At 41.6% G+C, this 26,473-nt stretch overlaps 1 protein-coding gene across 1 annotated transcript; it reads right to left on the reverse strand.

The window, feature by feature from the left end:
• Positions 1 to 1,923: 1,923 nt before the first annotated feature.
• On the reverse strand, positions 1,924 to 25,238 carry LOC124854570 (kinesin-like protein KIF16B). The gene is made up of 17 exons (XM_047342391.1): positions 25,071 to 25,238; positions 24,870 to 24,986; positions 23,339 to 23,436; positions 21,357 to 21,472; positions 21,228 to 21,271; positions 20,618 to 20,723; positions 20,307 to 20,476; positions 20,126 to 20,191; positions 20,006 to 20,044; positions 13,789 to 13,902; positions 13,012 to 13,072; positions 10,606 to 10,630; positions 9,071 to 9,160; positions 5,560 to 5,736; positions 4,242 to 4,332; positions 2,925 to 3,527; positions 1,924 to 2,106 (listed from the first exon to the last, which is right to left on the reverse strand). Exons 1-17 carry the CDS (start codon positions 25,236 to 25,238, stop codon positions 1,924 to 1,926), a joined length of 2,268 nt encoding a protein of 755 aa, XP_047198347.1.
• Positions 25,239 to 26,473: the final 1,235 nt, after the last annotated feature.

The following is a 26,473-nucleotide window of genomic DNA, read 5'->3' on the forward strand; positions in this document are numbered from 1 at the left end:
TGTGTGATCCATTGGCATTGATGTAATCTAGAAACTGTGTAAATCAACTCATGGAATTTTAAATGCATATAGCTCTAATCTTTTGTCCTGCACACCAGACTGCCATCTTCATTTTAATATACAGTATCGGGCTGCGATCTGTCTGCCTTTTGTGTTTTATCCACAGGAAGGCATGATACACAGTGGAAGGCTTGAATGGTAATTAACTGTCTGAAGCAGAAAAGGAGAAAAGCAACCCTTTCACATCCCTGAGCATTCACCCCCGTCTCAAACCTCACAGCTCCAAAGTGTGATGTGTCTCTCCATTCAAGGCCAAATCTCCATCCTTCATGCTGGAGCAGACAAGAGGTCTGATTGCATTACATTGCCCCTGTAATTTGCCATGCTGGATGGGGTCACTCAGTCAAGGCACGGAGCAGACACTCTTTAGCTTCAACTCTCGAGTTGTGAATCAACCTCAGGTTCGTTCTCAGATGCAGCTCAGATGAACCTCTCCAGAATTTAGAGCCGCTCCTCCTGGAGAGGACAATGCTGACTGGCAGGAGTAAATCCATTAAGCCATTACACAGACAGTAACTGTGTAGTGGAGGTTTAGCTTCACCTCAGACAAGAATACATCTTTAGGCAGCGCAGTAATAATGAGTACAATATATATATATTCTCTGTAGCATCCTAGACAGTGAGGAAGAGGCTGAGAGTAAAAAGGAGTCTATTCAAAGCTAACATCAGACAGGAGGGTAGAGAGAGAAAGCCTCACAGAGATGATAGGAAAACAAAATATTAGACATTAGAGAAAGCAGTGAAATGCATCAGACTCTGAATCCTTTGTTTTCCAAAGCTAAAAGCTCACCTATCAGAGCTTATCTGCATCCTAAGTGGTAAACAAAACTCCAGAGCCGCAGTGGATTTACCTTCCTTTTATTTTTTACAAACACATTTAAGCATATCCATTTCAAAAGAGATGTTTTTTGTATAAAATATTTAAAATGTGCCACAACTTGACATACCTTTAAAGTAATCATGACAGTGAGATAATTTGGTCTAAAATCCTTCAAAAATATTCAGGCCCTGATTATTTCAAATATTAGATATTAAACCTCTTAAAATAATGGGGAGGTAGGAAGACAATATATTCCTAAAGTACTAAAGCCATGTAGGCTGACGTTAAAATGACCAAAACTTGTAGAGAAACAAATCATGCAGAAACTTCAAAGTAGGTCATAGTTTCCATAGTTTTTTTAACAGTGAAGTCGTTCTTTGAACTGTCTGTAGGGATGTACTTTTGCCATTGCTCCCTCTGAGTGAGTTTTCAAACTGGGCTGTTCATTACAGGCTGTTCAGTCCTTGATCAGACATTTGACAAGTGATTAATCAGGCAGGCAGCCTCAGTGGAGCAACTGAAAGTTAATTTCCACACTTCTGCATGCAGAGATGAATTTGAAGCTTGTGCAGGCGGGGTTTTGCCGTAGTCACGCTTTCAGGGTGACCCCTGCCCCTCACATTTGCTAGGATTACATCCAGCCTGACAGCTCCACGCTTGTCTTCATCATGCACCAGCACGCAGCGCACATCTGAGCGCTGACGAAGAGTTAAGTGGTGGAATAGGGGACGGCAGGGCTGCACGGTGACACAGCTTGGAGTCGGGAGAAAGACAGCATCTTCCTGTACCAGACCAAGGTGGGTATCAGTCAGTAAAAGCTGGGCAAGGGGCTCAGTGCGGGGACTGGGGCTGATGCACACCTGTACACTTGTGTACAGTAGTAGCTGTATTTCTCCTAGAGGGACCATTTCTTGACCCATGTGAAAATGAAGAAGGTAAACAAGAGCAGCAAGACTCTACTGAAACTGGCAGCAAACTTTAAATTCAGCCTCCATCAGCAGGTCAGGTAAGGTTAAGAGTCTGCCATTCTGGAGACATCCTCATCAAGTCTCTGTGGAGCAGTGCTGAGAGACCCTGCTGTCCCCAGGGCAGATGGCACAAAGTATGGCCCAGCATAGCTCTCTGGTCAGCTTCTGGCTGCGAGTATAGACCCCCAGGATGCTCTCTTCTGTAGAGCCCATCAAACGCAGACTCTGGCCTGCTAAGCCTTTGTGTACCTGCTTCAGCTGCAACAAGGGGAGGTGATGGAACAAAACCAGGGGCTCAGAATCTGTAGTCAGGGTATAGAGGCCAGTTTCTGCCAGGATCAGGAGAGCAGGACAGGGCTCAGGTTGGCTGCATTTAGCCACAATGAGCCAAAAGAGAGCTACAATCTTCTGGCAGGTGATCACTGGTGTGGAAATGAAAGAATGTAAAACATTCATCATGTCTAGCAGAGGAAGGGGTCGCAGATTCCAAAGGGTATCAGGAAATTCAATCAACCTTTGACTGAACATTTGGAAATCCGTTTATTTCGGCACAGACCTGAAGTTCTCTTCGTTTTCAAATGCAGAGGTAACCTCCAGCTGACTGATATGTTTCACTGGCAGCAGCTCTGTGATCCGTTTATCTCCATGGTTTGTATCAGCCATGTCTTGAGGCAGATTCCCGATTCTCTCGTTCTTTGTCCCGATATCTTCTGGGATTAGCGGGGCATCATCTGGAAATTCTTCTGCTTTGCTAATGGTTTGTGTTGGTGTAAGGACTGGTAGTTGTGTGGTGTCAGGGTTAATAATCTCAGCTGCCTCATCAGTATATGTGGTAGCTATCCAACTGTGGAAGGAATGAGACTATGCTTGAACAAAGAGAAGACAAAGCTCCCTTTTACCATTGAGAAGACATGGCTGTCCTTCACCACAGACACAACATTACTGTCCCTGGCCAGAGAGACAACATGTCGGGCCCCAAAGTGCTGAAGTCCCTCTTCCCTGACCTGCTGCAATACTGTGTGTGAGCTCCAAAGGAGACGCCTCGCATCCTGGACCATCCACGAAACTCTGCCAACCAAAGAGCCCAGTCCTGAGTTGAGTGCTGTGGCTGCTGCAGTCTCAGTTGCACACACTCCCGGGATCTCCGCCCAATGTCCAGATTCATCCATCTCTCCACAGCGAAACTGGCCCTCGAAGACTGTTTGCTCGGGTGGATGGCAGGGCGCCTGACTGCTAAGAGGCTTTTTGTCGATTTGAGATTGAGTGCTGGTCTGGGGTAGGACAGACATGGAGCTGCTTCCTGTGCTGCTCTGCAGGTGGGACGTGCTGCCTAATGAGCTCCCACCAGAGCCGGGTCTCCCCTTGTAGCCGTCAGCCACAACACCTTGGATCTCATTAGCATTCCCCTCTGGCTTCATGACACATCCATCACCCGGGCCCAGGACACTTGTCTGCTGGAGGCTGGCATCCCCTGACCAAACCTCCTCTCCCTTATAAGTTGAAACTCCAGCCCCAGTCTGAGCTTCTCTCCACGGCCTCTCAGACATCAGCTCTGGCCTTGATTTATGACACACCTCCCTATCCTGGTCATGGCCATCCCTGGTGTTTACCCCACCCTGAAGTGTGTCTCCATCCAACTCAAAACAAGTGTGAGGGACAGGATATTTTCCAGGTATGGCCTAGTTTACATTGTGTAGGTGGATGAGAAAAAGGAGACACAATGAGTGTAAACCATAATTTCAAAATCCTGTTGGAATGGAATTATACTAAACAATAATTGAGGTCACTGCTAAGAAGCTAAAGTAACTTCTTCAACCAGCTCCCTTTAAAAACATGAGTTTGTTTATGTATTCAATTATTTCTGAATACTCCAAAAACATTCATTATATCCATTTTCATGTGCATGCATGAAATGGAGAGAGGAACAAAAAGGTACATGTGAAAACAGAGGCATTTCCAAAGTGCTCTCATTGTAATATGCTTTCACAAAATACGTGTAATTTCTTTGAAACCCCTACAGGAAAGTATAATAGGTTTAAATGTGTGCATAATAAACAAAACAAACAATCAAAGGGAAAAAGGTATTTCATGCCCCATAAAAACGTGTATTGGGCCTGGCTAGAGGGGCAGAGGGGGGGGGGCTGATGTAGGTATTGACATTTATTCCGTTTTTTACAAAGACAAAAACAATTAACACTACAACTAATATAGTGTCTTGAAGGGAAACTGTCGAACAAAGTCCCACTATATGCAAACTGTGTTTCAGCATAATTTATTTCTAAAAACACATTAAAAGCTATATTTAATTGTAGGGAGTTATTGATTTCATTTACTTTTCTGTTATATTTAAATAAAGGGCTTTTAATAACTGTATAAAAAAAGTGAAATCATACTGTAGTTGTGAGCTTCTCTGTTGAGGTGGATGTAAGACAGCTACTTGGCACTTTGGGCTCTGCCGTGCCTGCATCCAGCTTATCCATCAGACTGAAACACACAGTGAAGAGACAAGAATGAAATAATACATTTCATACTCAGGAAATAAAAACTGCATCTTAATAAGGGGAGGCATGTGCACAATACAGTCGTGGTTATATGCTCGCACATGCTGCCAGGCTCTTTGTTTTCAGAAGCAGATTTAATTATTTACTGTGGAGTGACACTGGAGACTTCAAACAGTTTGCCAGCAAAAGACTAGACTGCAACAGCCCCCAACCCCCTCCTTCACAAAAGTCATCCATTAGATTTGAAAAGCAAACAGTCCAAATGGCTGCATGGGATCAGAGCCACTCTACTAGCTGTGAAATTAAATAGAATCTGTGCATGTTGATTTGGGGATTTACATACAATGCTCGGCACTCTGGAGGGGGAGCAAAAAACAAATATACAGCTCAAAATCATTTCTGACAGTAAACTGACAACTACAAGAGGGACACAGTTCAGGTCCTAGTGATGCTTCAAGGGATTTTTGCAGATCCTGAGGATCAGTAGAAAGGATGTCCTACACTTGTCAGCAAAAGGCCTGTGATATACTTGCTGTTTAGCCACACGTATCCATAGGCAACCATCTGCATCATGAAATTTATTGTTCACATACTTGCTTACTATGCGTGTTACTGGAGGATTCCAGTGGACGGCACATCACAGAACTTAGACTAAAGATTGTAAACGCTCTGCTCTATAATCTTTGAATCAGGCCGATCTTCCTGGCACTTCAGGATTGGTGACACTCGAGGAGATTAACATTTGGCTAATTTTAAGACAGAAAAAGCGAAAAGCAAGGAATTGAAGGTGTTATGTGAGAACCCTAAATCAGACACGTGGACAATTCCGGACATGGTCACATGGCTTGTCTTCAAAACTCTCTGCCATTTTTGTCACTGATGACATGTCCCTGATGAGGACTGTCAAGGACTCGCTACTGCCCCAACCTTTATGTGGCATTGAATTGCGTACATGTCAGGGTAATTTCTGAGGACGTGCACAACCCACACACCAAACAGACAAAGGATATATGCAAAGCAGCCATCTTGCGCATGCATACGACAAGTTAACAGCAAGTATTCCTACTGTAAGATGCTGACCAGATTTTCTTGATACCGTTTTTCCGTTGCATACATCAATCACACAGAGGTTTGCAGTGTTCTTGTTGTGGAATGACTGAGGTTCATTAACGTCACCACAGGCAGCACAGTTTGTCTCCCTCTAACTTACCCATTACCAGATTCTTCCATCCTTGCCCCCTTTTTCCTCTTTTCTGCTCTCTGTTGATGTGGAACCCTACTGCTTTCCTCTGGAAGTCTTTTCATGTCCTGGTTACGTCTGTTCAGACTTTCTTGGACCTGCTGCTGAGCTACCTCCTGTTGGCTGAGCTCCTCTTCCATCTTCGCCCTAGTCAACATACCATGTACACACGAAGAAGTCCTACAGTGTTTCATACCTGTTAAAAAACATCTAGTACTATACTTTCCAACATTTCCAGTTTATTTAGCTTTTCCGTTTTATGAAACTCTAGCTAAGATATTTGAGAGAATTACGACTGACAAAAAGAGACAGATATAATATATTTTTTTTTTCGTTCTCACTTTAAGCTGTGTGGCTGCACTATGACTTGAGGCAGGAGGTGGTAGCTGTCACATGAGTTCCTCGCCTGATGGACGTTAAGAAGTGTTAAAAACGCTATTTTAAGAGATCTAAGTACCTAACAACAGCCTGTTGGCGGCCGGAGAAGGCAAATTGTGAAGTTTTCACTGGCTTTCTGGCCAGAGATGGAAGATACTGTGAGGGATGTCAGATGAGGGACTCTCGGAGCCAAGGAGACCATTAAAAGCAGCATGGAACAAATACCAGCTGGTCCACTCTGGAAGCTCTTAGTGTCCCGACTTGCCTTGGGTCCAGCGGGTCTTAAGGACACTCATGAATTTATACACAATACACAAGCATTGGACCCTGCCATTACAGACAAAAGGTCATTTCTTGCCCCTGCTGGGAGTTTTCAGCATAAAAGTTGCCAAACTAAAAGCTAAGAATATGAGGATAATTTAATGTTTCCCCAAAATGGTTTTCACCGTAAACCAATCTATAAAGTCAAAGGGGAATTGTCCATTGACATATTCTGCAAACCAGCATATTTATAAATGCCACACTCAGTGACCCAGCTACATTACCTTGCTCTAGCACGCAACCACTAAAGTTTGTATTTCTAGATTAAACACATCATAGCCGAGGAGCAAAACCCTCCATTTAACAATGTGAATGTACTTGGAATTTGAATTATTACAACAGAATGTGGACTTGTTGCAAGGCCAGGTGAGAAATTCTGCATTCAGCTGACATCAATGCAGCTGGATATAACATACATATAGATTTAATCTTAGATAAATAAAATGTGAAGTGGTCTCATGCATTAAGTTCAGGTCAGTGCAGTTAGCCTCTCTCTGTCAAAACTCTCAAGTCATAAACTTTGTGGTCCAGCTGATGTAGCCGATAATGGGTAGGTTACTTTTGTTGCTATGGAGCGGCCCCTCAAGCTACTGCAGGTCAGGTCACTGATATTGTGTCACTCCCACAGCTGAACGGATATTCACAGCTTCCGTTTTAATTCACTTTGCTCCTATTTACTACTGAGTGCTATTTCCAAGATGATGGGCAGACCATAACATCAATTATGCCCTTGCAGCAATTGGGACGTGAAGAACAAGCTGAACAAGGGTAAAATACATATCTCCCCCCCCCCGTGTCTAACACGAGTTACTGCAAAGATGATGGTGCAAAGTAAGAGGCTAAAAAAACTGGATATATAAGTTCAATGGCACAATTAATGACCTCGGCCAAGAAGGTTTTGTTCTCTGTTTGTTTGTTTTTGAACATGATGACGCTAAAACTACTGGATGGATTACCACAAAATTGGTGAAAGGGTGCAGTCAGTGAAAACCTGCTTTTGGTACAGACCTGGATCAGGGGGTGGATCCAGGAACTTTTAACATTGTGAGATATTTTGAGATATTGACTGATTTCCCAGGGAATCATTCATGGATCTTGATGAAAAATAAATAAATCAGGCACATTTATGGAACTGATGAGTGTGTAAAATTTGGTACAGATTGATTGAATTTAAGGGGATTGTTGGGCCTTGCCGGAGGTATGCGCTCTCCTGACTGCTATTTGAGTTTCGTGCAACATTTTTCAGGAAAAATTTAAATAAAGCTAATTTTGCAGTGTGCTGTGCATATTCACCTCTGTATATTTTACTGTCCGTTTCGTAGTCTGACAGTCCTGCTACTGATCTGCCATTAATGCCTACAGACTTGAGTCAAACTCTTTGTCCGACACTGACACTCTCGGACATCCCTTCTCCATCTTTCACCTTTACCACTTAGAGAGTCTAATAGCAGCCTCGTATTAATCCTCTACACACACACACCTGGATTCATTTATTCTTTAAAACAATGTCAGGGTTGCAGATATCGCACTTAAAGCAATGTGAACTACCTGACTGGAAGCACTGCTTCTCTGAGGGATACAGCACTGTGAGGGGAAATTACAGGTCAGACAGCTCCACGTGACGTAAAACTTCAGGCATTTCCTTTCATTAGAGACGATAGGCGTGTCTCAAATTACTCACCACTTCTTCAGTGGATGGTGAATCACCAGGGAGTCAATTGGATTTTGGGCACTGATTCAATGAACACTGGGACACTAACAAATCAATGACCTGTCACACAGTTCCAAGGCAGTGGCAGAGAATAAAGATGTCACATTAGCATATGGCTCTCACAGTTTGGCGATAGTGCACAGTGTCTTTTAATTTATCCTGATGGTACATTTTTAAAGAGGAACTAGACAACCCAGGTGCAAACTGGTGAAGTCTGTTTTTCTCTATCAGTCCATTCATTATCAGTGTTGTACAACTGATCTAAATAATATCATTTACCAAAATAAATGCTTTCATTGTTGTTTGTCTTTTAGCAGGATTACGCAAAAAATGTTGGGCTGATTTCTATGAAATTTGTGGCAGGGTGGGGCATGACCCTTGGAGGAGTAACTGGCCCAGTTCATTTTGGAGCCTGACACTTTTTAGGTAGGCCTGGTCAGAGGTATGCACTCTCCATACTCCTTTCTAGTTTTATCTGTAGATGCAATGTCCACCTGTTGTGACAGGCCTTTCTCCGTACACAGTGGGCTACAAGTTTCCATATTTGTGGATAACTGCTGTTGTGTGACAAATAAACTCAACTCAAAATTCATAGTACTAGATTTTACAGAGCTTTCAACCATGTTATGACTTGCAGTCAACAGGCACAGTTGTAAACCTCATGATGTGAAATTTAACATCACATACTAAACCGCCTCTCTTCCAATCAGTGCTTATTTTTTTACAAAGCACAGTGGAAATTTTCCATGAAGCTGAACTTCAGGTGCACTGCAGTGATTTTGGAAATGGGACATTGGGCAGTTTACTACCTATTCAACTAGAGGCCATTTGGGGACATTAAAGGAGAAATGCCTGCTGTGATTTCCACTGGCTCAGCATTAAACAGTTCAGAATGGCTTTTTGCATGTTCGCACCTCTCCACACAGAAATGCTGCCCTGATTTATGGCTTTGATTTGGTCCACGCAGCCGATAAACGCTGCTCAACAAGCAGGCGTATTATGGAGATTGGGGTGGAGGGAGCTCAGTTGTACTTGAGTCCCAGAGTGCACACATGTCTGTGTAAGTCTCACCCTGGTTTCTGCAGCATCACTTTGTACAGATTCTCTGTGGATTTGGACATGTCAGTCAGGGGCAGGCTCAAGGCAGACAGCAGCCCCGCTCTGCAGACGACAAAATGAGACAGCACTGTGAAATGAAAGTCTGATGGATGTTTCAGTAATGAGTGACAGCTGCCTATGGTAGATTTGCAATTACAATGGTTTAATTATAGTATATTCTGTATGTCATCAGTATTCATGACGGTTTTTCGCGGAACATAAGAGGGGACACTGAAGGACTTAAACGGCATTTGGAGAATTATCAAAATCTCATATCTGGAACAATCAAAGCCTTTTCAGAAAATGAGGATCAGCAGCATGAAACTATTATATGTCCCTAAAATGAAAGGGTCATTCATGCTGGCTGGCAGGAGAGCAGCAGTGACACAGTCTGGTCCATTCTGGTGGAGTTTTTAAAGTCTTTGTAAAAGAGTATCTCTACAATACAAGAGGGGAATGTCATAGAATTTGATACTACTGAAATAGACTTTTAATCGCCACTTTTCAGACATCACTGTAGTCTGGGTGTGCTCACACATATTCAGACTGAGCCAATGTGGAAGTGTTTCATTTGGAATAGATGTTAAAAATTAACAGCAAAGACTCTCCTCAGACATAGCAGGGCCTAGATGTATGTACTTCACTCTGCTGTTACAGCCATTTTTAATAATGCAGAGCAGGAAGCTGCAGAAGTAGAGCTGTGAACTATACAATGGTGTGTGAATCCATTTTACAGCATAACATGTTATGAAGCACAGGAGGAAATGTCCGTTCTATAGTTTGTCTATTCACTAACCAAGTCCTTTTCTTTCCGAGCTGAAATTATTTATATATAGCTCACTGAAAATGTATGAGACCAGAACTTCATTTGAAAATACAAAGAGTAGTATAGCAGTAGAAGTCATGTATATCCGCACATCATAGTCACTTCATTAACAGAGGTTTCAAAACATCAACTTTTGATAAAGTTATCCAAAATGTTAACTTTCAGTTTCTATTGCAGAAGCTGCTAAAGTTGGCATTTTTCTGTTGATCCATATTAAAACAATCCTAATTACATCTGTGATTTGATGCTGTAAAATGAGTATAATACTTTTTATAGGCACTGTATAAAAACTCTAGACTGTTCATTATTGAGATGCATTTTAAATGCATTTCTCCATATCTCTGTAGCTATGGATGACAAGACAGGAAAGGAATTATATGTAAAACTGCACTAAATTTGCCATTTTCAAGTTTACATGTTTTCCAGGGATGGACATTTTAAGCATTATTTACCCATTTTAAATGATAGAATTAATTTCCCAACACTTTTTTCTCAAACCCACTCAGGCTTGGCAGCACAAATTTCCAGACGACTTATCGGAGAGAAACACTGGTTGTGCTTTCTTCAGGAGCAAGTGTGCATTCACACAATGGATCTTTAAAAACACATAAAAGTGAATGAGAGCCAGGAGGGAGCTGCTGCAAGATGGATGAAAAGCTTCTGGTTTTGAAAGCCGCTGCACCTGGCCTTCTCTCTGAGGTCGAACACTGTACAACAATGTGGAGAGACTGTTCATGATGTGCTGGTCTGCTGCTTTTTTGTGAGCCAGTTAATCAGAGTTTCATGCTCAACAGGCAAAAACAAGCCATAGCAGCAGAGACCGGCAGTGATTCTTATTTTCATGATGATAAATCTGCACTGGTTGTGTTTTGTGGAGTGTGAAGCAGAGCTCAACCCGAGCAGTGTTTGCTAAAGGAAGCAAGTATTACAGTCGGTAGTTATGGAAACAAAGTGTGTGATGCTGACTTGCTTGTGCAATATTAAGAACAGATAATGCAGCTGTGGCTGAAAGACAGTACCTCAGTGTGAAGTTCTGTCTGTACCTGGCGTCTCTCTCTCTCTCAGAGCTGGGCAGCTGCAGTCGGGTGGTTAAACCTGGTTCAAGTTCCCGAGTTGTATGATGCTACCTGGAGCAAACCAAAACCATTTAAAAAAAGGTTCTATTTAGTATAAAACTGCCACATCTACTGAATTATGCATCACGCAGCGAGTATAGGCACCTGAGCAATGAAGCAAGTGGAGCAACTGCATCCCCATTATTCAATTAAGGGGAGCAGAGTTGTGGCTTTGCTGTACAGACTACTTTGTGTTAGTTTCAGTTCTAGTAAGTCAGACCGTGGTTATAATTATTTTTAAATTCCAGGACGCATCGCTCCGTGTAATGATCTCTCTTTTCATCCAGCCTCCCTGTGCTGTGCTTTCATTATCACGATTATTCTCTCATTCTCTCAAACAGGGTAAATGAGAGGCGTAAATTTAATCTAAGGGGCTGGTTTCACAGTGCGTTCTAGTCCTCGACAAAAATGGTCCTTTAAATCTTGAGAGGAGCAAAAGTCACCTAGTTAGGGATGGGCATTAGTCCTTGGTTGGTGATAATGTTAAGGTTAAAGGGATTTGCTTTTAAAGATATTATTATTTGTTCCTGGTTACAACTACAGCAGCTAGTGGTGCTACGAGAAAAGCCACAACTTGAGCCTGTGTGTGAGATAAACAGGCGGCACTGGAATTATATAGCTGTGAGCCCACTTCACAGATTCAATAAATTCTACTTTAATAATTTAGAAGGCAGTGTACTGGAGATATGGAGTGGGGAGGTGGAAGTTGGCAATGTTTCTTGTAAAGTTTAAAAACATAACCCGTAAAAAATGGTAACGGTAAAATGTGACAAGTTTCTAGATGGATTCAAGTGATAGTAAAGGGACAGAGTTTACCATTGTCAGTGTGGCACAGTGTTTATAATGCATACAGAAGTGTGGAGCAAAATGCTTTGGCCACGGGAATGTTCCCGTCATTGTGGGATTGCAGCAAACTGTCTCTGCACTGAACTGGTGAAAACTTAAGAAAAGTCTCTAAAGTTCTACAATATCCTCCACTGCTGAGGTAAAGTGAATGAATTGCCGTGAGGAAGACAATCTCCAGTGAGATTGCCGGGGACCCGGACCCGAGGGATGATTTACCCGGAGAAAATGGTCCGAGGAAACTTTAGAAGTCTTGTAAGGCTATAGAACTGAAGTGATATTAGGTTTTATATATCAGACTCCCGTTCATATTGCCATATCCACAGATTTTCCCGAGGTCTCGTCTTCATTCTCCACCCCCTCTCTCACCACAGCAAATACTAATCTTGCTGCTACTAATGACTTCTGACGAGTGACAAAGCACCTGAGAAGACACTCTGTAATGGATCCCAGCTGCTTTTGGACTGAAAATTACTATCATTTGTTCAAGAAAATGGCTTCGGATGCAGCCATTTCTGAAGGGGATATTGGATAAATTGAAATGGTTATAAAGAGACTAGCGTGCCCGGGCCCTGCGCTGCCTGGCTCTGAGTGCAGTTTTTATCTTTGGAAAGCAAAGCAGCGTGGATGAGGAAGCAGTACGAAGTGAAAGCTCCCAGCCCCGGTAAGCAGGGTCGGCTCAGGGGTGCAGGAGTTTCAGCTCGGCTTGGCTCTGTCCTTTGAAAGGTTAATGATCTGGCCCACTTCAAACCTGTCGGCCCTATCAACTCCATCTGCCAATTAAATGGAGGGCCTGGGGCTTTGTCTGGAGCTTTGTCTGGGGCCTCTCGCCCTTCAAAATGTTTAGTAAGAGAAATGGCATCTGCCCTGTGGAGAGCTGTGTTCACAATCCACTCATGTCCTGAGAGCGCTGCCGTGGGGGAGCCAGGGACATAAAGTGGATTTCATTTGCAGATGCGATGCAGTGATCTCATATAACTGCATTCCAAATGGATGGAAGTGTTATTGCCTCCCGCTGACGAAATAATTGTGAAGAAGAGGGAGAGAAATCTTCATTATTGCAGATATGACTCCCCCCTACGTTCATTATAAGAATATCAAAAGCATATAATCTTTGCAGAAGTGCTTACCCTGAGTGAGCTGGCAGGGACCGGTGACCACAGAGCCATTGACTGAACACAGTGCACCCTCCTGAGGGATCAGAGTCACAGACCCAGCACGGTTATCAAGCACACAGTGTTCACTGAGGAGCCCATGCCCATGAAGCACTGCAATTAAATATGAAAGCATACAACGAAATGCTGCTTATTTTCAGCCCAGTGGAAAACACAGCAGCTCGGGATATATCACAGTAACCTTGACTCATCAATATCCTGACTGCATGATGCTTTGTCTCTCCCGACCAGGGTTATCCCTTCCTGCAGTGAGGGTTCAAAGGTCATAACCCTAACCCTAACCCAGTTGACAAAGTTGAAAATGATTTGGGAAAAGCATTGATATCTAGAATGGCACTCAGGCTGTATACCTCCACCAATGGCCAACAGTCTCCTTATGAAATGACATTTAAATTCACGAGATCCAGATTTTTATTTGAATCTGCAAAATGCACACACTCATAAATATCACTCCCCTAAACATGTCTATTTTACCAAGATCAATTATTCTAAAACGCCCAATCTCGCAATGTTAAAGACAGTGGAAACATAATCCTGGATCCACCACCTGATCCAGAGTCACACCAAAATCCCATTCTTCCATGGTCATGCATCACCCCTCCACAAAATTTTGGTTAAGTCTATTATTTGCGTAATCCTAATAATATACAAACAAACAAATGCAGATGAAAACAAAACCTCCTTGGTGGAGGTAAATATGTGAATTATATTAAGTGCAAATGTTGCATTTACTTTCAAATAATAGAGGATGATGGCAGTGCTGAGTAGATTTTTCTCGATGCCGATTAGATGAGGTTGCTGACAGTCCAGGACCAGTCCACTCCCCTGTTTCCTCAGAGCCTCCGCCTAAAAGACACATGAGAATATACAGTTAGTGGGTTAAAAAAAATAGAATGTAGTTGAAATGGCACACAATAAAAAACAAAAATGCTGACAGACATTTAATGGCAACCAGCAGAAAACTGAATTCTTTATGACTGCTCTTCCTTCCCTGAAGGCCACATAGCATAGTGGCGTTCCAACCATGTGTCGCCATGAAGCAGCAGAGTGGCTAACGGCTAGAGAGACACCATAAATCATTCAGATCATCGTGATGAGAGTCAAACTGTACATTGTGTTCAGCGAGTGAAACAGACTCAGTGCCACCACCCACACACACTTACACACAGGTGGGTTATATACCACGAGCCATTGCCTTTATTGATACATAGCTATCAACGTTGTATGTTGCAATAAAAACACTCCCCAGCTTGTGAAGTGTGTCAGCTTCAAAGAATATCAACAAACTTCCGCGAGTTCCATGTCATTCACAATGTGGCTGAGTGGCTGAGTGTCTGAGTGTCTGAGTGCATGAGGTCAAACTAAAGTGAAATCCGGTGCATTATATGTGGAAATGCCACCGCTTAAACACAGAGCTACAGAGGCCTTTTCTCCTAGAAATAATGCTGCTATTAGATGAGGAAAGTTAATAACTTGAAAAATGAATCATCATAAGTCTCTTTCATAAGATTAAAACACTTCAACTATTGATTCATACTGTACTTTAGTGTCACATTAAAGCTGCTTTCAGACATGCACTGAACTCTGTATAATCTCCTGACATTATCCGGAGGGGCTGTATGTGAGAAAGCAAATGTCGAAGGGAGATGCTCCGGACATTCTCCAAAGTTTCTCCGGCCAGCCCTCGAGTAAAAAGTCTGCAGACAGATGCAAAAATAAATAATCACAAATAAAACAAATATCTCAGGTTGAAAAAGTGGTGCCGTACGAAGATGTCCAGAGAGCTTTTAGTGATAAGAGCCGACACCAGTGTTGATGTGTCGCAAACGAACACGTTATTTCTGCAGCGAAATTAATATGTTACGTCCTGCTTCTGTGCCACCCCTCCCCCAAACGCTCTGGAGACTTGTGTTGCTGTGAACGCGTCCGAGCAGAGAATCATTCTCCAGAGTTCATATCTGAAAACACCTTGAGAAACACTACAGCTAAATCACAACTCAAAATTCTGTCAGAAATTAATGTTTACATTCCGCTTGTCCAGGAATCCCTGCTAAATATGTATTCAACGTTGTCACAGCACCGCCGCAGAAATGCGATAAGAAGTCGAGAAATTGATTTAATCTTTGAAAGCCATTTCTAAAGCACAGGACAGCCACACTTAAACCTCTGATCTGCTCCATAAACTGCTTCACTGCCTCCAACAATTGTTGCTGAGGAAATATAAAGCATGAGTCACACCACCTTGTCGTGTGTCCGTCTGGAGGTGATATTGATTCAACTTTGTGTGAAATGTCATTTTAGTATTATTTCCTTCCAGACTAAAAAGCTATGAGTTAAGCTTAAGAAAAAGGCCAGACAGGCTGCAGATGGAATGATTTTGGGGGTTTTTTTGCAGTAAAAACTCAAATTATTCAACAACAAATGAAACACTTGGCCTGGGATGACCTGCAAAGTTCAAAAAGACACACTGAAACACGCCATGAAGAGAAACCCAACTCCCGAGGGAAGTGTTAAAGGCTGGTAACCTTTTCCTCCTCGGGCACCAGCTGAGGTTCAATAACCCAGAGTCTACTCGAGTATGAGAGGCCCCATCAGAAGTATTCTTCTGCTAAGCTGGTGGACTAATGCTTCACATTGCCACGGATTATCTTAAGTACCTCCCCATGAGGCAGAGCAGAAAATGTCATATACTGTATGGAGGCTTCACAACCAACACTCTGCATAAACTAGTCTATTTCAACCACCTCCTGCTCGGTTTCATATTGGACTGGAGTGAGAGATGTGTCCACCAGCAGCAGCACGTTGCTCACTGCGAGATGGGAGAAATTTCTTTTTTTTTCTAATAAAGGAGGAGAGGCATCGACCCCAGACCCTGTACTTAATTAAAAGGGATTCTTCACAGACTTCATTAGAGGTGAGGAGCAGCCGGGCAGATAATGCACTGTGTCACTTTCCTCAGACACCACGAAAAGATGAGATCCTCTTATTTTCTCCTCATATTCACTCACACACATACCAAAGAAAGTTGATCCTCACCACACCCACACAGTTAGTCATTCAGTCTCTGTGTGTGTGTGTGTGTGTGTGTGTGTGTGTGTGTGTGTGTGTGTGTGTGTGTGTGTGTGTGTGTGTGTGTGTGTGTGTGTGTGTGTGAGATGAGAACAAAAAAAAATCTGCGTGCAGATTGAGGCAGCTGGTGGACATACTGTAATTAACTGCGGCCTAGACCGGCAGCCAAGCTCATAGCATTTGGGCTTCCATTAAAAGCCATCATCTGTGGTTGGGCAGAATTTTTAATGGGTTTTTCAGCACACTTTGACAGCACAGGTTCCCGACTTGGTTAATATGCATTTCAAAACACTGCCATACAAGGCCAGCCATTGATTCTTTCCCCGACAGCCCACCAGCCTTGTCAAGTAGAGTAACTTACCAACAGGAAAGATGAGCAGGTACTGAATTCAGAACAAGAGGAAAAACTTCAGCGTGTGAATTGCTCTGTTACATTTAAAGGTTAATATCCTTGAAAGAGCTGCATTTATATCCCAGACTGGTACTCTTTAGAAAAAGGAGAAGGTTGAGTGAATAATGCATAAAAAGGTGAATGGGAATTACATGGCCAGTTTTCAGGCTTTTGTTTGTAATGATTGGTTATATTCTGTATTCCATTATTTTAATTTGTAGAAAAATGAGCTGAAACAGTGCTTTCCGTTTCTTATTCTAAACTTTGTTATTTGCACATGTGCTGCATGTAAAAACAGCCTAGATCAGGTTGTTGTATTCTGGTATTCTAATATGAATGTGCTGTGTAATCAGCTTGATGCTGCAGCCATAAGCCTTTATATGCATCTGGAGCTCTTCTGCTACACGTCCCATGATAGTTGTCATTTTGCACGTGCGGACAATATATCCTGAAATTCCAAATATTTCTATAACTTGTGTCTATACCAGTTGATTTTAAGGCTGGAGCAAGTAGAGTTTAGTCCTTGCATGAACACGACACCTTTAACATGTGTTCCCAATGTGTGTTTCAAACAACAACGCTGAGCAATAACTCATTTTCAAGAATTTAATGAAGAAAATCAAGTTCATCTGTTTTGGAGCCAAGATTTCCTGTTGTGGGAATAATCAAAGGCAACCTGTTGATAACAACATGTAGAAGTCCTGACATCGTACACAGACTGATTATGATGTATGCAACTGCTGACACTGACATTAAACAGAACAAGCCTCAGAGCATTCAGAACTTAAGTTGTGCCTTTGTGCCGATTTGTACCGGGTTTGGGAAATACAAAGACGACCAGGATCAAAGAACCACTGTAGTTCATTTTATCTTAGTGAAATGGAGGTTTCTCCCCGCATGGTTTGTTGGAGGGAGAAGAGCAACTCCACACGTGAACGCACACATCTTTGTGTCTGTATATATATATATATATTTATATAAATACCCCTGCAGTAGAACATTTCACTTTACCCTCTTCTTGCCTTATTTTGTTTTCCTCAATCTGTTTCCGCCTCTGACTGGTAAGAGGCAGCTCTGGAATCCATCTCATATTAATTACTTTCTCTTCCCCACATGCCCTGTAACCAATCTGGGAAGCTGACGATGAATAACTTTGCATTCTAAATCTGCTTTGAATACAGAATTCAGAATTCTGTTTACACCGCTCTTGGTCAGCTCGTCTTCGTACTTGTCTCTTTACAGCCCAAGCAGAAAATTTCATCTCGCTCTCAGCAAAAGAATCAAATGAATTAAACACAAAATATATAGAGAGACGAAGAGTTGGAGAAGACTGCTCTCAATTTAAAAAGCATGTGCTGGAGATGGAGAACGTGCACTATGGGTAACACTGTAAGGATCATTCCTTTTGATAAAAAACTTTGAATGCCATTTGTTTAAAAAAAAAATAGCCAATTCTGTACTGAACCAAGTAGAAACACGACCTCTATTGTCTCTGCAGATTTCCGTGCAGGAATCCCACTTATCATTTTTCACCTGACCAGAATGCAAATGCCCATGAAGACAAATGTCAAATCCATGAAGTCATTCATCAAACACTTCAGGTTCGGCAACACCAGTGTAGTCACCAGTACAGTGACCCTTTTTTCCTGGGTGTCACGTCGTATCATGCATCATATCAGGTGCATTTATGGATGGGCGCAGATCTAAATAAGGCCTATTTTTCAGCTCTGCCAGCAGAGATGGACGATGCCTCAGAGCGTAAAATCATCACTGGTTGACCATGCAAACAGATTTACAATACAGAGACTTTAATTAATATGCCAGACAGTCAGAAACAAAAGTGCCATATGTCAATAATCAAGACCTCTTAATTAGGAGCAGTGACAGCTGCTAATGAGTTCCAATACACTGTAATGAATAAAGGGCTGTCGAGCCACTAAATGTCACCTAACCACCATACAGAGTAGAATGTTAATTGCCCGCCATGCACATATATAACCAACATTCATGTATAGAGTATTTAAAATTCTTACACGTCGTCCTCTTAAACGTATGGCTTCATAAAAGCAATCTGCCTTCTATTACTCATCTCCTGACCTACAGGATCACTACTGACTGCTACAAGCCAGGAATACACAAATCTATTCAGTGTCATCTCTCAAAGGCCACATCAACACAATACTTTAAACCCATGCAAATACTCAGAGAGACAGAATGCACTGCTGGCACGTATGATAGAGACAAGAAGTAACTCCGTGCCCGTCATGACTGGCACGCCTCACGGCTCAATGCATAATGCAACAGGCTACTTGGCTGAACAGGATGAGACCCAAACAGATGACATTTGGTGTTATTTGGGAGGTTGGGCACAAATTCAACAGAGGAAAAGTGTTCAGTGTAAACTGTGTGGTTGCAGCTGGAGTTCTTGCGTGAATGCTGCCACCCTGTCCTGGCCTCAGAGAAACCAATGGGTAGTAGGAGAAGGTGCGCCTGTTTTCTTTCTCTTCGTCACTTTCCCCAAACACTGTCACACACTAACTTCACCATCATTACGCAAACAGGGCTTTTGAATGCATTTTAAATCTGAATGGATGGAAAATTAAATTAAATGCCAGGTTGACTCTACTCCTATTAGCATTTCCAGTCCATGAATTGGCTGCAGCTGTTCACCAGACCTGCAGTGACACCAGCTGGTAGGATGTCCTTACTACAAGCAGCAACCTGTCAAAATTGCTGCTGGGAGCTTACTGGTCAGTTGATTGTTAGTGTTAATATGAATGAAACCTTTACAGTCTGTGCACTCAGTGGGCTTCTAGTTTCTATATTTCTTTAAATATCCTTCTATATCAAGCTTCAAACAGCATCATTTTACATCATTCTTTAACTTTTTCTGTAAATCCAACTTTGCATGTTGGATTTACAGAAAAGTTTATGACATATTGCTAAATGGAAAATGGTGGCATAGAAAACAATGTAGGAAAGAAAAACCTACAACAGGTACACAAACTATTGTGGCTGTACCAAAGAAGAAAAATCATGACAAACAGGGTTTTACTGTAAGTATATGGTTGACCTTTAAATACTATTTGATTAAAGTAAAAAATTACCACTGGATCATTGAACCAGTGCTTTGTTATCCTCTACATCATGTCCAAAATTTTAAAGATACAGCCGCTAAAATCTAACCTATCTTAAACTGGCTCCAGAATATTTACACAAAAGCTCATGTGGCCTTTGTCAGAATAACTGGTAAACTAGCTCCTATTGCTGGTCTGGATGAGGCCACAGGCACATGCCGGGCTTAGTTATTCACGTTAAGGATTAGGAAAGCATGACAGATGTCACAATTAAATGTATACCAAAAAAATCCATTAATTTGTGATCAACTGTGGTTGATCTTTCAGTGTTAAAACAAATCAAAATCACAGATTGTGCAGCCACTGTGCATTTGTCTGGTTTGTTAAATATATGAAATAATAATTGTTGTACCTGCAGGATACTATACCATTCCTTGGTCAGTACAAGAACCTGGTGGAGCAACAGGTGCATTATTTACAGAGTAAGACACCAAAACACCCCTGTGCTCCATTCGCACAGAGTATGACTCACCTTTGCCTCATTCTGATGCAGCTCATCTTCTACTAGCACAGAGGAAGACAGCTCCCCACGGGAGACCTGGAGTAGTGAAAGACAGTCCAGCAGACAATATAACCTTTGAATAAGAGACCGTCAACATATATAGTTTTGTGTACTTGTTGGCCTTTTAGGTGAGCTTGAACATATGCAGGACCTGATTGGTTTCTTCCAGCAGCCTTTGGAGCCTGGCTACCTCTGCCTGCAGCTCTCTGATAACCTTGCCGTCTTCATTCACTGTGGGAGAGTTCACTATGTTTTTAGCTCGACCGGCGTAGCGCAAAGTGCTCAGGGTCTCATCGTGGTTCACATCAGCAGGAGAAATGGCTGCTATTACAGGTCACCAGGGAGAAATATGCACATATTGATTCCAAGAGGTGGGAGGACGTATTGCGAAAAACAAAAAGAAAAGAATTATGTGGTTCACAAAAACGATAAAAAGATGATGAACATCTATAAAGTACATACTTGCAATTATAGTAGTCATAGAGTTTCCACCCAGGCTGTCTTTAAGTAGCCGTGTCAGCACAGAGTCTCTGTACGGAATGAAGATCTGCTTCTTCTTCTTTGTCAACTGTCCACCCACGCTGAGGTCAGCTGGGGAGTCACACAGAACGAAAACACTGACTCAGAAAAACTCCCTGTAATAAATGAAATGTTTCATCCAGCTTTAGGTGAGAGCAAAAGTGTCACTAACAAATATTAATCCTCAAAATATGTTATTGGTTTGCACTAAGACTTTGAGCTTGTTAAGATCCTGAATAAAATTCAATACAGAGTTTCGTTACAGTCATGTCTTTTCCAATCAGATCAGACTTTTTTTTTTCTTCAAATGATGAAAAAACAATTTGGATTTGAAGCAAATATCTGATTGCAAAACCTATCATGAAAAATCAAGTGCAGCAAAGTGCAGTGACTTATTTTAAACAGTTGGAGTGACTACGCAGCAAACATCATGGTACCCACATTGAATACAATCATATTACAATGTATGTCGCTGTCCGGGCATTAGAGTCTCGACATTCTCTGGACTTCAGGAATCTGAATTTCAGGAGAATGTCCGGAATTCAGTGATCACATCCTCCACGTCACTGTGGTTATGCATCAAGTGCTTGGACAGATCTACACACAAGTTGTAGTTTCCTGTATTAGATCATATGCATTCAAGCTCAGCTGGGGTGGTTGTGGAGTATAACTGAATACTTACTCTGAACATAGGGGCCATCCCTGGGGTGCTCTCTCACTCTCAGACCTCCACCATCCGTAGGTGTAGCTCTCTTCTTGAGGAGGTGCTGCACACGTTCATTATAGATCTCTAAATAGCTGGTGCCGAGACAGAAACACAGAAATCCGATCCAAGATTGCACCAAGGCCACAAAAGAACAAATGAATAAAGTGTCTGAATGCAGATATGTGAATGGCACAGCACCAGGTGGGAACAAAACAAGTTGCTATTTACTACTTACCATGAAAATAGAAGCAGCGGGTTTACGGACAAAAATGTGCTTGCATTCTGCTTGCATGGCTTTGAATAAACAAACAGCAGAGCACCTCAATCAATACTGTGGCGGGTGCGTGCACTGAGCAAAAGGACTAATCTGAGTCGCTGATTTGAAAATAATGCAAAGCATGAAGTAATTAGGCTTTAGGAATGTGTGACAATAATGAAATGGCAGGAACCTTATCCTCTGGATGTAGCCACGCAGGTTGTTTTCTGGCAGTGTTGACAACTCAGACCGGTTGTGATATTAGATGGTTTCTAAATGACTAGAGGTATAGCTTCCATTATTACGATCTTTAAACTCGGGGGGGATTATTAACATAGATACTTCTGATTCTTCTATTATAATCTTTATTACAGAATAAAAAATGCATGATGAGGTTTAACAGCGGTGGAATTAAATGGCACAAAGACAAAAGACAGTAAAAGGTTTCAGAAGAAAGCAAAACTAAATTACAAATTTTCATTCCTGTGAGTAGTGGAGCCGTGACAGAGAAATGAGCAATTAAGTAATGAAGGAAACTACACTCTATGAAACCATAATCTATGCTGGGTGCATCGGGATTGTTAAAGAGTTTTTAATAATTAGTATAACCTGTCTACCTGATGCAAACACTGGATTTCTCTGCTGTTGCCTGGAACACTAACATTAATTTACCTGATGACAACACGTGTACAATCTATTTGGAGACTGATGTGTGAGCCACACTTTTGCTGGGTACAAGGAATCCTAAAAAATTACAATTCAACTGTGTTACTTGTCAAACTTGCCATCCCTCACTCATTTTCGAGCTATTCAACATCTTCTGAAGCGAGGCCTGGCAGGGCCTGGCAGATAAAAACCCAATTCTGGAGTTGAATTAAACCCAAATAATGTGCCAGCAGCACAGATGAAACCAAATGGCTCAATAATGTTTTCACAGTAGTTTGACAAGATTCACATCTTCAATTTTTATCTGCGAACAATAATCATTTAAGAGCGGAGCTGAGACCTGAAAGAGATATTATAATGAGACTGTGATTGTAATCGATCCTTAATGTTTTTCTGCCTTTAAAAAGGGCCGTGTTACAGTTAGGTTATAACGAAAAACAGAACAACGCACTAACGGAAAACTGCCTTATCATTGTTATTTCTGCCCGAAAGGCTAATCACCGTCAGATAAAGGGAGTAGAAAGAACAGGGTGTGCTTTTTTATTCCACATGTGCATTCAGTTTGGTTAGTCACATAGCCTTTGGTTACACTTAGGAAAAGGTGCTGTAGCTCAATGAGTAATTTCATAATAATGAAAATAAGACTTCTACTTGTTTCTTGCATATATTTGCAACATTGCTTTCGGGCAGTTTTCACAATAGCATGAGACAAACCTCCACCATGATGATGAGGCATCATCTCTGTTAGCTGCTATCTCCTTTAGCATTATTCGTATTTTTGGTTTAGTAATTTAAGTATGGCAAGACTATGCTATTTTTATATTTAATCTACGATCAGTTAATCACTCTGTGTAAAGCAATAGCTTTGGATTCAGTAGTGTTACTGGACCACACCACCTCTATGTGCTCTGTACCAAAAAAAAGCTTTGAGTGTTTGACAAGTTTAACACTTAATTAAATGTGTAAATCTGTAACAGCCCTGCACCGTGACTTAAAGATAAAAAGAAATATTGCTGTGTGTGTGGTTGTCCCTTACCTGACCTCTGTACGGAACGACACAGCATCACTCTGGCTTCTATTAGATATCTCCCGGAACAAGCCTTCGCAGATCCGTGGGATTAAACCTTCATCTCCCTGACACATCAAAAAGCAGAAAATGTCGCAATTAGAACTCTTATCACAAAACGATAGTGTTACAAATAGTGTACTTTTACATGACAATTTAATTTTGCTCCCATTGCATTCTCTTAATTTGAGTGTTTATGCGAGGCTGTGACCACTACTCAGCACATGTAAAGACTACTGAACAACACAAACAACCGCTCATCTGATATGGAATTACTGAAGCATAAAGCAATTCCACTCGGAGCTGCACGCCCTCTTGTTTTAATTACAAAGTAACAGATAGTGAGCATTAAGAGGCATATATAATTATCTGCGATGTTGACAGCAGCGCCGCTGATGACCTTGCACAAGCCTCCTGGTAGATAAGCACGAAACCTCATTGGGTAATGTGAAATTTCCATGGCTGTGCAAGGTGAGGAGAGAAAAGCTATGGGTTGCTGCCCTCATCACATTTTCTGATTAGTGGGGAGAACACATTGAGATAAATGGAGAGAAGGGGAGGGAAGTCTGATGAGGCTGCCATTAGTCCGTTTCTAATGTGGTGTGGAGGAGTCGCTGCTATGTGCACATTGTTTTAGAGCTACGATGCAACCTCCTCAATGCTTGGAATATTCCTGACCCCTTGCATGATGATCCCTGGTGTTTGAAGGGCTGTAACCTTAAGGCCACAGTTGAGATTCAAGGTGGAAAATAGAACAGCAGAAAGAGCGTTTACAGCTCGACCAAGGCCCAACAGTCCACTTTAATTAAATCAAGTCGCACTACATTTCACCCACTCATGAGCTGTGTCTCATTTCAGGGGCCACATCATTCGGAGGCTGCATTTGAAGACTGATTGCCTCACAGCGGTGCGACTGGGGCCTCCAGGCCAACAAAAGTGCCTTTCCATCCCGGAGAAATTAAGTCTCCAACAGGTGGATCCTTCCTAGCTCAACCTATCCCAGGATTCATTGCCCTTCAGGGGCTTAGCCGATCCATGAAGACCGCCTCCTTCGTTAGCCGGGTAGACCGCGTACTCCGAAGGATGCAGCCCCTGAATTGAGACACTGCTATGATATCAGGTCCCTTTTTGTGCCTGATTTTTTTTAATCAAGATCGATGAATTGTTCTCTAGGAAACTGTGTTGAAAATGTTCCTATTTTGCAATGTTACAGAAAGTGGAAAAAAAAATCCCTGAATCTGCCCCCTGGTCCAGATCAGCACAAACAGGTAATGAATTCGTCCCTGATCCAAATGGCATCCTTCCAACAGGTTTCATGGAAATTGAGTAGATTTCGTGATCCTGCTTACAAACAAACAAATCAACCAGAAACAAATGGACAAGGGTGACAACATAACCTCCTTGGCAGAGGCAATAACCCGATAATGTTCATAAGATGGCTACAGGGCAAGTTGCCACTTTAACCTTCTAGTGCTGAGAAAGCTGACAGTGCCTTACTTACCGTGTGACCCATCATGGTGTAAGATTTTCCTGAGCCTGTTTGGCCATAGGCAAACACACAGGCGTTGAAACCTTCAAATGCAGCTTTCAGCACATCAGAGCCCAAGTCATGAAAAATCTGAAGCAGCAGAGGAAGGGGTTAGTAAAAACACGCAGGTAAAAAAAAAGCTTACAGGACGAGAATCAGGTAGAAGTTATATACCTCGTCCTGGGATGCAAGTGCTGGGCTGTCTCTGTCAGTGGAATCATATGAGAAGTCAAAAGAAAAGGCCTTTCCTCTGTCCTTTAGTCCCTGTCCTCGAATAGGCAAAGGCTGGAATTTGAAAATAACTTCTCTCTGAGAACACACACCTGCCGCGTGTGTCCGCATGAGAGTCAACGTGCGGCCTGTCCTCACTTCCTGCACGTTCCGATTTAAATACAGTTCTTTTAATATTTCATACTTTTCAAATTTTCTCTTTTTTTTTATAAGATGACATTCTACACGAATAAACTTGTCTCAGGTTTGTTAACATCATTGATGACCAAGTACACAATCATATTCACTATAATGAAAATGGCAAGTCACTTTTATGTTACTAAATATTTTTGTTGTTACTTTGTCGGTTTTTTTCTTCTACTTATGTATGTCTACTTTAGGATTATTTTCTCCAACAAATGTATTTTTATGAACTTAATTCGTTTGTTCCAATTTTATAATATCGGAAAGTTGTTTGGTACAGGAGCCCTACGAGTTGCTGAGTCGCTGACGTCATATAAACCAATTGACATCATTTTACAATCTAGATAGTAGTTTTTAATAAGAACTTGAGAAATGTCGTACTTTGGTGTACGTCCATCCATCACAAGTTTTCAAGTTGTATCTCCACATGTAAGAACAATGAAAAGTTTCAACAGAGCAATTAGAGCATTGATCAAATTTAAATAAAACATATTAATATAATATAATTAAAATAAAATAAGACAAATACGATACTATAAAACTATATACAAATATATAACTATATACACCTAGCAACTTAGAAACTAACACCATACTGTTTAAGCCAATACAGATGTTTTTTGTCTTTTCTATGTCGTTTAAATACCATGTTATTTATATGCCATGTTATTTATATGCCATGTTATTTATATGCCATTTTATTTACTTCACAGTGCACGTGAATGCTACATGTGCACGTGAACGCTACATGTACTTTATGATGTCACTATGCTGCGTTTGGAACACGTGGGGGAAATCACGCGTCATGTTGAGCCAGTGTCTCCGATACTAGGACGTCAAACAACTAACATTTTCTTTGAAGTTTAATAAGAAGCCATTTTGTCATCATCGGTCTTACATTCTAGAAAGTGCCTAAAAATAACAATGTCAATATGTTTATTTCAAAGTACAGAAGTACAGAAACAATCTGTTATGTTTAGTCGGTGGAGTTCGAACAAACTTTTTTTTTTTTATGTGAAGCCCTTTGTAACCTTATTTAGATAAGTGATATACAAATAAATGTAATATTATTATTATTATTATTTAGAATACAATAAAATACAATACAATAGTATTTTTTTAAACACAGTCTATGGATGAACCTCGTTTTCACAAAGGGAAGT

This window comes from Hippoglossus stenolepis, chromosome 12, assembly GCF_022539355.2.
Source record: "Hippoglossus stenolepis isolate QCI-W04-F060 chromosome 12, HSTE1.2, whole genome shotgun sequence".
NCBI classification, from domain to species: domain Eukaryota; kingdom Metazoa; phylum Chordata; class Actinopteri; order Pleuronectiformes; family Pleuronectidae; genus Hippoglossus; species Hippoglossus stenolepis.

Coding starts and splice junctions, on each gene's coding strand:
- LOC124854570 (XM_047342391.1), bottom strand. CDS start 25,238: ATGCGGACACACGCGGCAGGTGTGTGTTCTCAGAGAGAAGTTATTTTC. Junction 20,192..20,306: donor TGCTGGAAGAAACCAATCAG/GTCCTGCATATG, acceptor TCACTACTCCAG/GTCTCCCGTGGGGAGCTGTC. Junction 3,528..4,241: donor CAGAGAAGCTCACAACTACA/GTATGATTTCAC, acceptor AATGTAAACTAG/GCCATACCTGGAAAATATCC.